This window comes from Lissotriton helveticus, chromosome 2_2 (genome assembly GCF_964261635.1).
Source record: "Lissotriton helveticus chromosome 2_2, aLisHel1.1, whole genome shotgun sequence".
In the NCBI taxonomy this organism is placed as follows: domain Eukaryota; kingdom Metazoa; phylum Chordata; class Amphibia; order Caudata; family Salamandridae; genus Lissotriton; species Lissotriton helveticus.
Window position 1 is genome coordinate 273,841,360 of NC_136060.1, and position 13,975 is coordinate 273,855,334.

At 44.2% G+C, this 13,975-nt stretch overlaps 1 protein-coding gene across 7 annotated transcripts in view; it reads right to left on the reverse strand.

Moving 5' to 3' along the window:
* The window catches only part of LOC144821404 (cytosolic beta-glucosidase-like), a 418,101-nt gene that overhangs the window by 85,065 nt on the left and 319,061 nt on the right, over window positions 1-13,975 (reverse strand). For all 7 annotated transcript variants that reach the window (XR_013608345.1, XR_013608344.1, XM_078678400.1 and 4 more), the window contains exon 5: window positions 403-526. Coding sequence is in view for 5 of the 7 variants with exons in the window: in XM_078678400.1 (XP_078534526.1) it covers window positions 403-526 (124 nt within the window). In the remaining 2 variants the exon portion in view is untranslated. The remainder of the gene's footprint in view (window positions 1-402; window positions 527-13,975) is intronic.

Consider the following 13,975-nt stretch of genomic DNA (forward strand, 5'->3'; position numbering starts at 1 on the left):
TCCCAAAAATCGGAATTACTCCCCCTAAAATGTGACCTTTATTTTGTAGGCAATGACGATTTTAAATTATATTAGTTTGCTAACATGTACCCCATGTATGTATTATCATTTTATTTTGAATACAAATTATATGAGTTTCCTAACAAAATGTTTTATCATTTTCTCCACTGCCAGTCCTACATATTTACAGGACAGCATTGCAAACACACCCACAATAACAGGTTTAGGTATGGATGTGTCAAATGATTAATTCAGCAATTAGTTACAATATAAAATGTCACAGATGATCTAACATTACAGTAGCAAATTGTTTCTCTTGACCTATAGAAAATGACACTTTGCATGCATCCATATATTACCTTTCAAAACAGCCATACCTAAACGAATACATTTAAATGGTACCTTTTAAAACTTCCAACAACGTCTGCCTGAAATACTCCCAGCGCTGAGAATCATCAAGTTGGGCTGGATCACTTTGAGCAAACCCATTCTCAGTAATATATATTTCAGGGTCATTGAAGGTGTCCTGCAAAGAAACAACAGAGCTTTCCTTAAAGAAACACAACCATTTGATCATCCTTCACTGTTCTTGTTTAAGAACCGATTATGAAAGATGCAGAAGTCGAAAAAAGTTATGGACATTTGTTGCCAAGTATATTCAGGAAAGTGCACTATTACACAGTTAAGCATTCGCTGGTATTCATTCCATTAACAATGCATCTGGTTGTCTCATTCTGGAATCTTCATCCCTAACATTTACACACCAACCTTTTTCCTCCCAATATTTCTGTCACAATCTGAATATTCTTTTGTGAGGTTTGCTAAATTCGTTTTTTTTTATGTTTTGTAAAGTCTCCTAAAGTTTTAGATCTTTTGGGGATGTCCTGAAAGTGTTGAGCTAATCCCAATAGAGATTTGTCGATGTGCAAAATGCCTGCTTAATTAGATCTTATAGACAGCTTTAGCTGCCTGGAGAGAGATATTGTCATCACACAATAAACAACACACAAGAAAACACACAACCTGCACATATATCTAGAGGGGTTTAGGCGGCCCCTGTCAGCCATTGGCTACTATGTTTTAGTTGGTTTTAGACACTGGCTTACAGGGCTGTCCATGAGTACTGGTATCAGACCACGGCATTAGTGATGTTTGAACATCCAAGAAAGTGTGCCTCTTGTCATTGTTATACACAAAGGCAGGGTACCTGTCCAAGAGCCCTTCAAAGCCCCATATCTGTCCATCTCCTCATGTTGCTCTGCTAGGCCACTCCTCCCCAGGAACCACAGTGGATCCCTTCAAGCAGTTTCCACGAGCTCTCCTTCCACCCACCGACCAACTGACAGCTCACTTCACGAATGCCCAGCAGGGACCTCGAAGAATCTTTGGCTGCTCTCTTTGCTCCTGCTGGACTGTTTCTCTCAATGCACATCTGATGGTTCTTTTAATCACCTTTTTTTTTAAAAGAGTTTTATATAGCGCAAACTAGACCCGAGACACCAGGTTTAAGAGCGCTTTACATGAGCACCAGTTTTGTTACAGATGGACACATTCATTATTGTTAGGCACGGGGAGATTAAATGATTTGCCCAAAATCACAGGATGTTGAGCTTCGTTGCAGAGGCTCGAACCCGGTTCCCCATCTCCAAAGTCGACTGCTCTAGCCGTAAAGCTACATCCTCTCCCTTCTGCAGGTCTCCTTCCAAATGTCAAGCAACTCCTTTCATGCGAGCCTAGAGGGGACCTTTAAAGAACCTTCTGCTCTCCTCCCTTCCTCCGGAATGCTCTTTTTGTGCACGTTTGGAGTGTACCTTTGCTCTCCTTCCTCTCACTAGACCACTCCATTGATGTACACCTAAATCCCACCATGCAATATCAAAGCATAAATCTATGATCACAAGTATTGTTCTAGAATTCTCGTATAAATCACTGATACCTCCAGCCAATTGTCCATGTGATCCAATCGCTGGCAACAAGGAGTCTAGCTGCAGCGCCTAAACAATTTGGTTGCCCAGAAAGGAACACTTTAAAACAAGGAACTCATACTCCATGGAAACAACATGACCACCACCCTTGTACGACTTGTGAGTCCTGTGTAGTTTGTCTAGGCTCCACTTATATGTTTCGCATACTTTAACCCTTGCAAACATGATGCCTCCCACCAAGCCATCACCCACACTTTGCACATACTGCTGACTTCTGCAGCAACTAAAAGCTCAAACAACTAAGAAGTTAGGACGAGCGCATCTCCCCGTCTGCTCAGTGTATACAGGTGAATATGGGCCACACATCATGACACACCGCCTGTTACATCGTTTGCCAGTAACAAGAGAAGTAAATCAAATTTCAAATAGCTTTATTCGAGAAAACTCATAAAAGCATGACAAAACATACATAATACACACAGAGTTCCAGAATTACATAGAAGTAAATCAGTCAAGTGTGATTTTAGACAAAGAATCCTCAACAACAAGATTACTAATCAATCTATATTACTATACAATGGTTATTTTTTTAATTGGTAAGTACACAGTCCACAACATGCCATTAGTTTATAAAAACAAGTGGCAATGCCATTAAAAGGTGCTAAATATTTCCTCGAGTAAATGTAATTACTATTTCATTAATAATGCTTTATTTGCTTTGGTTTCATATGACTGAAATATTGTTTTCTTAATATATGTTGTTGGAAATGGCACTTTTTGTCTTCCTCCTTCCTCCTCCTACTTTTTGCTGAATTAGTTTTTGTGGGCTTTAGGACTAGAAGCACTTTGCCACTGCTAACCAATGCTAAGGTCCATTTGCTCTCTCCTCTAAACATGGTAATATTGGCTCATCCCCAATGGGCATATTTGATTTACTTACAAGGCCCTAGTAAAGTAGTTCTGAGAGTGCACCAGGCCTGTAAACGAAATGCTATAAGTGAGCCTGCAGCACTAATTGTGCCACCCACTTAAGTAGCAACTCCAAACCTTCCTTTTTAATACATATAAGTTACCCCTATGGGAGGCCCTTGACAGCCCAGAGAGCAAGGTGCATTGTTTTAAAAAAAAAAGCAGGATATATATTTTTCAGTTTTACATATCCTGGTAGTGAAAAACACTTAAATTAGATTTTCACTACTGCAAGGCCTAAACCGCCCATACGGTAACATTGGGATTACTTCATTACATTTTATAAGTGTGATTTCCAAATGGGAAGATATACTTGGTACAAGTTTGGTGTCACTGGAATCCTAATTTAAGATCCTAACGTATTGTCTAACCTGATCTTAAATTACAATTCTGAAAATTGCACTTTAGAAAACTGGCATTTTCTTACCTTAGCCATTTGGTGCCCCCAACATGTCTCTGGTCACATGACTGGGTGTAGTTGGCAGTTGGGATTTGTGTATTCCTCCTAGACAGCCACACACTAAGGGAGCTTAGGTGTGACTTAGTGGGCCATCATTGGTAGGATGGGAGAGAGGAGCTGGGCCCAGCCTCACTTATACCTGAATAGGCTGTGTACTGTCCTCACACAAAGGGATGCATAATTCCAGTAGTTAGTCTGGGGCCGAGGCAGGGAAGGTAAGGCATCTGTGCACTTCAAAAGCAATCTTCTATAAGCCTCCCCCAACTTCAATTGTTCAATTTTTTATGAAAGAAAGGACCTCAGACACCACCACCTTAGTACACTTCCGGATCTGTGAATACTCTGCCAGGAAGAAGGAATGCTGTGCTACTGAAGGACTCTGGTAGACTTTACACTACTGGACTGCTGCTTTGCTGTGCTGACCTGCTGCCCTCTTGCCTGGGTGAGAAGGACTGGACCTGCATCTCTTGACCCCAAAGTGACTCCAAGGGATAGCTGGTTGGCCTCCTGATCTGAAGCCTCAGGGACATAACAGGTGTTCAACAACCTTGCACCTGCACCTGGACTCTGCCATCTGTGAGTCTACCCTGCCAACTGGAGCGACCCCAGTTCTTCACCCTTGGAAGTGGGCCTAAAGTGCTTGCCAGTGAAACCGAGGCATCTTCACTGCTGAGCGACGCATCCCATAGCAGATACGATGTATCTCCTTGGCTGAACGACGCATTCCCGAGCAGAACCGCTGCATTGCGGCTGCTGCATGAATGGACCCATCGCAAACACCCGCATCGCCCACGCAGTCCTAAGAACCAATAAATTGCCTTATAGCGTCCCACATCAACCTTCCAGGTCCTCACATCTCTTGCCAACAGCAGCCTCAATGACTATGCCAGACTCCGCATCGCAGCTCCTCAGAACCCACGCGTCACCAACTGCGTGCCACTGTGCTGACACCGGACTTCCCATAGCAAGCCCGTCGACAGGATCATCGACGATGACGTAACAGGACCTCACACAGCAGCCTCGCCGCATCTTGGAACCGATGCACTGCTCCGGCTGAGCAGCACATCTTCGACACAGTTCTGTGCAACGCTCTGCAACCAGTACTTAGTTCAGCTGGCCCAACTGGGTCCCTGCAACTAGCCCACGACTGTTTGAAGTACCTAGTAGCATGATTCACCAGAACCAGGATAAACCTATTGTATGATGCAGTCTGGGGATTCATTAGACCTACAATGTCGATGCCTACTCTCTCAAAGGGGGTGCTAATGACAGGCAATGGATTAAGGAGGCACAGGGTCAAGACTGATTTGCATATGGCTGGGTTCAAACTGGAATGGCATGGTGAGCAAAAAAATTATGGATTTAGGCCCAGGTCTCTGTACCGGGGTGAATGTATGACATTGTTCTGCCTTCTGTCCATCAATTGTACTTTTTTGCATTTGTCACCCCTAGTGGGACGGGTATGCCCAGACTTGGGTCCTGTTCTCTCCATGCCACTGGAGTCAAGCTGTCCTGGCTGATGAGGGAGAAACCCCAAAACCGGTCCTAGGATGATTGTTTCCAGTCCAGGGAGGACCTGGCCTGGCAGTTATGGCTAGACTGTACCCATGAGGCACAGGGTTAAGACTGATTTGCATTTGGCTGGGTTCAAACTGGAATGGCATGGTGAGCAAAACCACAATGGATTTATGCCCGGGTCTCTGTACTGGCGTGAATGTATGACATTGTTTTGCACTCTGTCCATCAATTATTCTTTTTGCATTTGTCACCCTGAGTGGGACTGAGGAAAACGAATTATGCTATGGCCTGAATGTCCCCTGCGTGCACCCTGCCATTTTAGTATAGCTACATGTCACCCACGTATTACCCATTCATCGTCTGCCATGTTAAAGCCTCTACATTAAGGCCCATTTAAACGCCATGTTTTTCTGCCACCAAGTTGAAAAAGGCACACGTTGCATTTCCCAGCAGTACACCACATATTTGCTGCCTGGCCACTTCAGATAAAGAGGCCCAGCCCGGGGCCTCAAGCTATATCGGTCAAAGAGCTGATTTAACAAACTGCATTCCGGCCTCGAGCAGGAGGCTAAACCAAGCACATCTGCAGAGATAAGGCCCAGCCTTCCTGCCGCCACTTAAAGATAAACAGAGCTTACGACAAAGAAGTTTTCAAGACAGCTACATAATGGATGGACAGGAAGGGCCTAACGAACTTGCCTCGCTAGTTCACTGGTATGAAGCAACCACTCTCCCACAGATAAGAGCCATCTGGATCCTGTCCCGGGCTAGAGATAAAGCCAGACTTACTGGTCACCCTGACACCCAGGGCTCTCCCTAACAGACAGGAAGAATGCAGCCCCCGTGCAAGTGCTGATAAGTTGCGCAAAGAGGCAGGATGAGTTTTCTTTTAGCTGACATTGCAGAACAGCTTCCTGTATGCACCCACCCCCCCTATGACTCAAACACGCTCATATCTCCTTTTCTTTCCTTTACGTGGAGGGCTCCTCCCTATGTATGCAAAGAATGTATAAATATTGTACTCTGTGAATAAAGTTCAGAATACTCCTGAACCCGCTTGGTAAAGGAGCTCTCCCTTAACTCGAGTTAATGAAATAAAGCCCATTGACTCTGACACCACGGACTCTGCTCCTCATTTATGCTTGACCCTTTTGGTATTTATAGAAATTATGATAGTGTAAATAATTTATTTACCGCATCCCCTTCCCCACGCGCCGGTGATATAGGTCCGGCCCATGCCCCCTTCTACAGCCTAGACGGACTTTAAGTGTACACGTCAGTGGGATTTCCCGCCTACTCCCTCAGGCCCACGGAGGAGGCGGACTGCGACCAGACATCCACACGAGGCGGTGAGGAAGATTGCGGAGCGTCCTGACCCAGAGCCCAACACGTGAGAGAGCCGAGTCCGAGGTCCTCAGAGGTCCGCCATTCCTGCGCAAGCGTCAAGTGTCCGATGACCAGGTCTTCAAGTTCTGCTTCCCGGTGAGTACCACTGAGAACGCATAAAGACGGGTTCATTTAATGAACACGGTAAAGACGTGTCTCCTTCACGAGACCGGTATGGTTGTACTGTATTCCAGTGCATAGGAATATGTTATATATGTTTTAAGTTTGAAATCGTTTTAATTAGGTTTTAGCATGCCGCTGTTTTTAAAATTGCGTAAAATAGGCACTAAAAAGGGAATATTAGAAGAGGCAGTTAATGTCCCGCCAAGAGATACTCCCGGCCATTTTATGTATAACAAACATGGCATCAGCGCTATTCTGTATTTAGACCTCTGGGTAGATTACACAAAGGATCTAGAGACGATGCATAGATGGCCTGTTACCGGCACATGGGATTCAGAATGTATTATGAGAGTAGAGGAACAATTATGGAAAAGGAAGTCGAGACCCTCGCAGAAAGAGGCCATTGAATTATGGCGCAAAGAGGCTAATAGGAGGGCCCTGAAAGAACTTAACAAAGCCGAGAAAAGCAGGCCAATGTCAGAACAGGCAAAAGAAAAAGAGTTACTAGAAGAGGGTGAACAGGTTCGAGCGGAACAAATGGATAGGGAAAGAAATGCTCTTGTTGCTGGTATCTACCCTGTACTCTCAGAGGAGATTGTGGAGGAAGTTCCCCACAATATACCCCTTAGAATTAAGCCAACGGCCCCAGAAGCGTTCCTTTCAGCCAACCTGGTAGAGCCCCACCCCAGCTTACAAAGACGCGCCATTTCCCCCGCCACCGCCACCAGTACTTGGCAAGCAAATAGCCCCTCACAAATGTTACAGATGTTGCAATACCACCAAAACAGAATAAGGGAAGAGCAAGAGCAGGAAAAGAAACATATGAAAGATACAAAAATGAAGGTGTTAGTTGCCCAAACAGTACCCGCAAACACGAACAGGAATGGTACCACACCCAATAAAGGGACCTGCAATTATTGTAAACAACAGGGTCATTTTGTAAGGGAATGCCCCGTCCTCAAGCATAATATAGCCACAGGTAAAACAAAGGAACAGCCCTATACACCCAGACAGAACAACACTCAACAGACACAAGCCCCCACCCCGCAGCAGGTCCAGACGCCCGCTGCCGCTGCACCTCAAATGTATCAGTACACGCAGTCAGACTACCCAGAATATCAATCTTTTTCATGAAACAGCCTCGAGAGGGAAGATTGCTTGCCTCTTATCCCAGTTCCTGTGGACCAAGAGGGTCCTTATGTGCATGCTCGTTTGCTGGGACAAGATAGAAAGTTTCTGATTGACACAGGGGCGAGCAGAACTACCATCAGTCATGATGAGGTCCCAGGGGCACCTCTCTCGGGCTCACAGAATATATCCCTGGGATTTTCTGGAAAGCCAATTATCAACAAAGTATCAGAACCAGTCTCCTTCGGGTTGGGTCCACTGACACGCACCACAGACCTACTACTGACTAAAACATTTCCAGAAAATGTGCTCGGTATAAAGACACTAAAGGAACTGGGAGCAGTTATCTGTTGCTTACCAGAAGGAGTAAGACTGTTTCTAAGTGATTTTAAAGGACATTTTACAGTAAGAGATTTTGATCATTGGCTTCAGAACGTCCCACAGCATTTATGGGCACAAGGTTCGACCGACGTGGGTTACATGAACATTACACCACATCAGGTCACACTCAAAGCAGGAGTAGTCCTACCGCGGATAGGACAATACAGGATCCCACCTGAGGCCGAAACAGCCTTATTGAAAATAATCCAAGAACTCATTGAACAGGGGGTGGTGGTGGAGACAGACTCGAATGTGTGCAACTCACCGGTCCTTCCTGTCCTTAAACGCACAGACCCTCAAGCACCCCCAGTTTACAGACTAGTGGTTGACCTTCGAGAGTTGAACAAGTGTGTGGTCCCACAATATCCAGTGGTCCCAGACATTTCTTCACTATTGACTGCTATTGATGCTGAGGCAACATTCTTTACGGTCATTGACCTGAAGAATGCATTCTTCAGTATTCCCATACATCCTGACAGCCAATACCTTTTCGGATTCAGTCTAAAAGGTCGAAGCTTTAAATTCACGAGAGCACCCCAAGGTTTTACAGAAAGCCTGAGTGTTTACAGTCAGGCATTGAAGAGACAAATTGACAGTATTAGTATGGCTACCAACACAGCATTAATACAGTACGTGGATGACATTCTCATCACAGCAAGATCAGAATCTGACTGCGAAAAGGCATCCCTCACAGTCTTACACTTTCTGGCTGACAAGGGGCACAAGGTGTCCCCCTCAAAATTGCAATTCTGTGAACAGCAAGTGGCTTACTTAGGGCACTTGCTGTCCAAGAAGGGTAGGCAGCTAACACAAGAACGTATTCAATTGATTTTCAACATTTCACAACCCAAAACACAGAAAGAAGTACGTGCATTCATTGGCCTGACCTCCTATTGCAGGCAATGGATTCCCCAGTATGCCCACATAGCAAAGCCCCTCATACAGTTGACTACACAGGAGGCAGCCACTTCTACTGTCCTCCCCTGGACACCAGAGCACACCCTAGCATTTAAGGAATTAAAATGAGCCTTATGTCAAGCGCCAGTTTTGGCCACGCCTGATTACAATAAACATTTCACCCTGTTCGTGAGAACAGCACTATCTGTTCTCACACAAGACCAAGCAGGGAAGCACAAGCCATGTGCTTATTTTTCTAGTACACTGGATCCGGTAGCACAGCTTTGCCCGCATGTCTGAAATCTGTTGCGGCCACAGCCTTGGCAATAAGACAAAGTGATTCAATAGTGCTGGGACACCCTCTGACAGTACAAGTACCACACGCAGTGGAAGTCCTCCTGAATAGGACACAGACGCAACACCTGACTGTAGCGAGATTGACAGGATACGAGCTGACACTATTCCAACCACACATAGAGATCAGAAGATGCAACATACTCAATCCTGCCACTCTTTTACCATCAAACACAGATGACACCACACCCCATGATTGTGTGGAAGTAATAAATATAGTGACGAAGCCAAGACAGGACTTGACAGATGTTGCGCTCCCAGACCCTGACATAACGCTTTATGTAGATGGAACATGCATGAGAAAGGCCCTCGCCTTCGGCTCGGGGCCTTTAACGCTGGAGAGGGCCTTTAATAGCCGGTATAGCCCTCTACCGCGGGCTATAAGGCTATAATAAATAAAGGGTAGCCCAGTGCTGGATCCCTGTGTAATGTAAGTGGTGCTCATGCAAAGCACTTCAGTCCCTTCCTGGCGAGTCAGCGCTATGTGAATGCTTGATGAATGTAAATAAATAATTAAAGGGCAGAGCAGTGCTGGATCCTTGTGTAATGTAAGTGGTGCTCCTGCAAAGCACTTCAGTCCCTTTCGGGCGAGTTGGCACTATGTTAATGCGCGATAAATTGAAATAAATAAAGGGCAGTGTGGCGTTGGATCCCTGTATAATGATAAATAACAATCTAAGCCACCATACATGAGAAATAATCACATCACCCTTACATGAATATTAACCTAGATGCAGACTTGCCAAATAAATAAGTGTGGATGCTAAAGTGAAAGCAGACCGCACTGTAAATTATATAAATACATTACTAACAGTAGCAGTTGGTGGTGGGAGAGCTGCTGCGTGCCACCCCACGTCACCGCCCGGCAGCACTCCCACCACCGACCACTACTGATTTCTAATAACAATATAAAAGCAGGCAGTGTGCTGCGATGTGCGTGGAACAGGGGAAGATCATCAAGTAAAAGGTCCAGTCCTAATGAGAGGTTACAATTGCAGACAAGGCGGTACCAAGGAGGGACTACTAAGCCTATTCAGGAATGAATAGCAATGATTTTGAAAGGACAGTAACAGGAGCCAATTGAAAGATGGCTGGGGCTACTATTTCATACCTCAATATCGCATGCCTCACGAGCAGCGCATGCGGTGCCCAGACTCTACCTAAAAATGCCATCTCACTTGTGTGGGTGGGCCAAGTACCAGAGGCAGGGAAGGGCCCAAATTTTGATGTGGAGACATCAAAATTATCTATCACCAAACGGGAAGTCTAGGGAGGTATGGCTTGTGTGGACCTGTCAAAGTGTTCCTACCCAGAATTCCCTGCAAACCTTATATTTAGCTAAATAAAAACAAATATTCCTCACCTTTCTATCTGGGATCACTGCGCCAGCACAAATGTCCTACCACTAAGCGTTCCCCTCATTCTTCCGAGTATAATTATACCTCACTAGTGTGGGTGGGCCAAGGGCCTGCGACAGGAAGGGCCAAAAATAAAGGGGTCGAGGGATAGCACAGCAAACTCTAAGTGCTATATTTTGTTTATAAGTTTTTAGGCGATTCTGCATTGGACACCCACACAAGTGAGGAATCATTTTTATCGGAAGACCAAGGAAAACACTGGGTGGTAGGACGTTTGTGCCGACGACATGATCCCCCGCAGAAATGTAAGGAAAATGTGATTTGTTTAGCTAAATTTGAGGTTTACAGGAGATTCTGGGTAGGAAAATGTTGGGGGATACAATTCATGTAAGTCACGCTTCCCTGGACTCCCCCCGGGTGTCTCGTCAGAAATGTGTGGATGTGATTGGTTTCCCTAGATGGCCGATGAGCCCGGGCCCAAAAACGCAGGTGGCAACCTTTCATAAGCAGGTCGTTTTGTGATAGATCATTTTGATGTTCCCACAATAAATTTTGGGCCCTTGCCTGCCGGGGGTACTTGGCCCACCCACACAAGTGAGGTACCATTTTTATCGGGAGACCTGGGCGAATGCTGTATGGTAGGAGACATGTGTCAGCCTGGTGATCCTACAATTTTCCCAAGCAGAAATGTGCCATTTGTTTTATTTTATTTCAACTAAATTTGAGCGGATTCTGAGTAGGAACACTTTGGTGGATCCACGCAAGTCACACCTCCCTGGAGTCCACCAGGTGTCTAGTTTTCAGAAATGTCTGGGATTGGCAGGTTTCCATAGATAGCCGCCAAGCCTGGGATGAAAAACGCAGTTGGCTCCCTCGCAAAAAAAGGTCTTTTTGTAATTGATAATTGTGAAGTCTTCACAATATGTTTCGCATCGCAGGCACTGGGCCTAACCGCACAAATGAGGTACCATTATTATCTGGAGAATTGGGATAATGCTGGATTGGTGGAAGTTTGTGGCTCCCATTAGATTCCAGAACTTTCCATCACAGAAATGTATGGAAAATGTTAGTTTTTTTTAATGAAGTTTGAGGTTTGCTAGAGATTCTGGGTAACAGACCCTGGTAAGAGGCACACAAGTGACCCCATCCTGGATTCCCCAGGGTGTCTAGTTTTACAAAATGTACATGGTTGCTAGGTTTCCCTAGGTGCCGGCTGAGCTAGTGCCCAAAATCCACAGATAGGCACATTGCCAAAAAAAGGTCAGTTTTCAAGTGGAAATGTGTCCCTGTCGCATTTTGTGCCATTACCTGTCATGTGTACTAGGCCTACCCACACAAGTGAGGCACTGTTTTTATTGGGTGACTTGGGGGAATGCTGGGTGTGTGGAAGTTAGTGGCTCCATGCAGATTCCAGAACTTTCTATAACAGAAATGTGAAGAAAGTGTGTTTTTGTGGGCAAAGTGTGAGGTTTGCAAGGGATTCTGGGTAACAGAACCTGCTGAGAGGTACACAAGTCTCCCAATCCTAGATTCTCTTGAGTGTCTGGGTTTTTAAAAATGTACAGGTTTGCGAGGTTTCCCTAGGTGCAAGCTGAGCTAGGGTCCCAAATGCACAGCTAGGCACTTTGCAGAAAAAGGGTCCGTTTTCTGTATAATGCGACGTGTCCACATTGCGTTTTGGGCCATTTCCTGTCACAGGCACTAGGCCTACCCAAATAAGTGAGGTACCATTTATATCGCAAGACTTAATGGAATTCTGGGTGAGTGGAAGTTTGTGGCTCCCTCCAGATTCCAGAACTTTCTATCACAGAAATATTCAAAAAATACGTTTTTTATTTTTTTTTATAAAGTTTGAGATTTGCAAGGGATTCTGGGTAACAGAACCTAGTGAGAGCCACACACAACACCCCATCCTGGATTTCCCTTAATGTCTAGTTTTAAAAAAAGTGTAGGTTTGCTAGGTTTCCTTAGGTGCCGTCTGAGCTAGGGTCCAAAATCCACAGCTAGACACATTGCAATAAAAGAGTCAGTTTTCAGTGAAAAAATGTGATTTGGGCCTTTAACCTGTCATAGGCACTAGCCTACCCACACAAGTGAGATACCATTCTTATCAGGAGACTTAGAGGAACACAGAACAGTAGAAAAAGTGTTATAGCCAATTGACTTTCTTTGCATTTCTGCCTTCCAAATGTAGGACATTATAAAAAAGAAGTAATTGTGTAAAATGTCCTCTAATTCTCATGCTTGTATGGGTACCCACAATTTCAGAGTTGTGCAAATAACCACTATTTCTAAACTCTATATTTTGTTTCCACTTCGTAAATATAAAGGTTTCCTTTATACCTATTTCCACTCTTCAAATTTTACCAAATGAATTGCTATTTACCCGGTACACAATGAAAAACCATTGCAAGACGCAGTTCAGTTATTGGCTCTGGGTTCCTCGGGTTCTTGGTGAACCTGCAAGTCCTATATAACCCCTCAATCAGAGGGTCCAGCCGACATAATGGTAAATTGCTTTAAAAAATGTGTCCTACTCAGCAGAAGTTACAGGTGAAAATGTTGGCACAAATGACTGTTTTTATTTCAACTCAATTTCAATATTTTTTATTTTCAACTTTTAGTTTCTATTAAAAAAAACTTTGAAGGATCTACACAAATGACTTCTTGCTGAATTTATAATTTTGTCTACTTTTCAGAAATGTAAAGTTTTCCGGGATCCATTATTGCTATAACACCCATTTCTACGACTAACTGGAAGAAGGTTAAAAGGACAAAAAATAGGAAAAATAGGTTATGTCCCTGTAAAAAGCCAAAACTGTGAAGAAAATGTTGGTTTTCTGACAAATGTCTACCTGTTCCTGAAAGCTGGGAAGATGGTGATTTGAGCACCACAAACCCTTTGTTGATACCTTTTGCAGATAAAAAACAGATGTTTTCTTCTGCAGCACTTTTTTTGCAATGTTTCTGAAAAAAACTAAAATTAGCTGTGTTTTGGCCAATTTCATGGTCCCCTCCAGGGGAATCTACAAACCTGGGAACCTTTAGACCCCACAAGATGTTGGAAGAAAAGGACATAAATTTGGCGCGAATACCTTATGGGGACAAAATGAGTTACAGGGGCTTAAGTGCGAACAACCCCAAATAGCCAAAAAAAGGCTCAGCACCGGGGTGGGGCGATCTAACAGCAAATGTGTTAATGTTATGCATTCAATATTTTTGTACTTACCATTATAAGTATAAAGAAATGCTATTTTTGTAATTGATATTTTTTGTACTGCTATTTCTTTATCACAACATTGTTGTGGTCAATACTATGTCTGTGATCTGTGTATACGGACTGGCTAGACAAGGAGTGCTACCTTCTCACTCAATGATGGGCTTTCTTCACTTCATCTCTAGTTTCATTCACTAAGTTGTATGGACCTCATTGACAAAAAGAATATTTTATTTTGTAACTTAATTCCTACATTGTG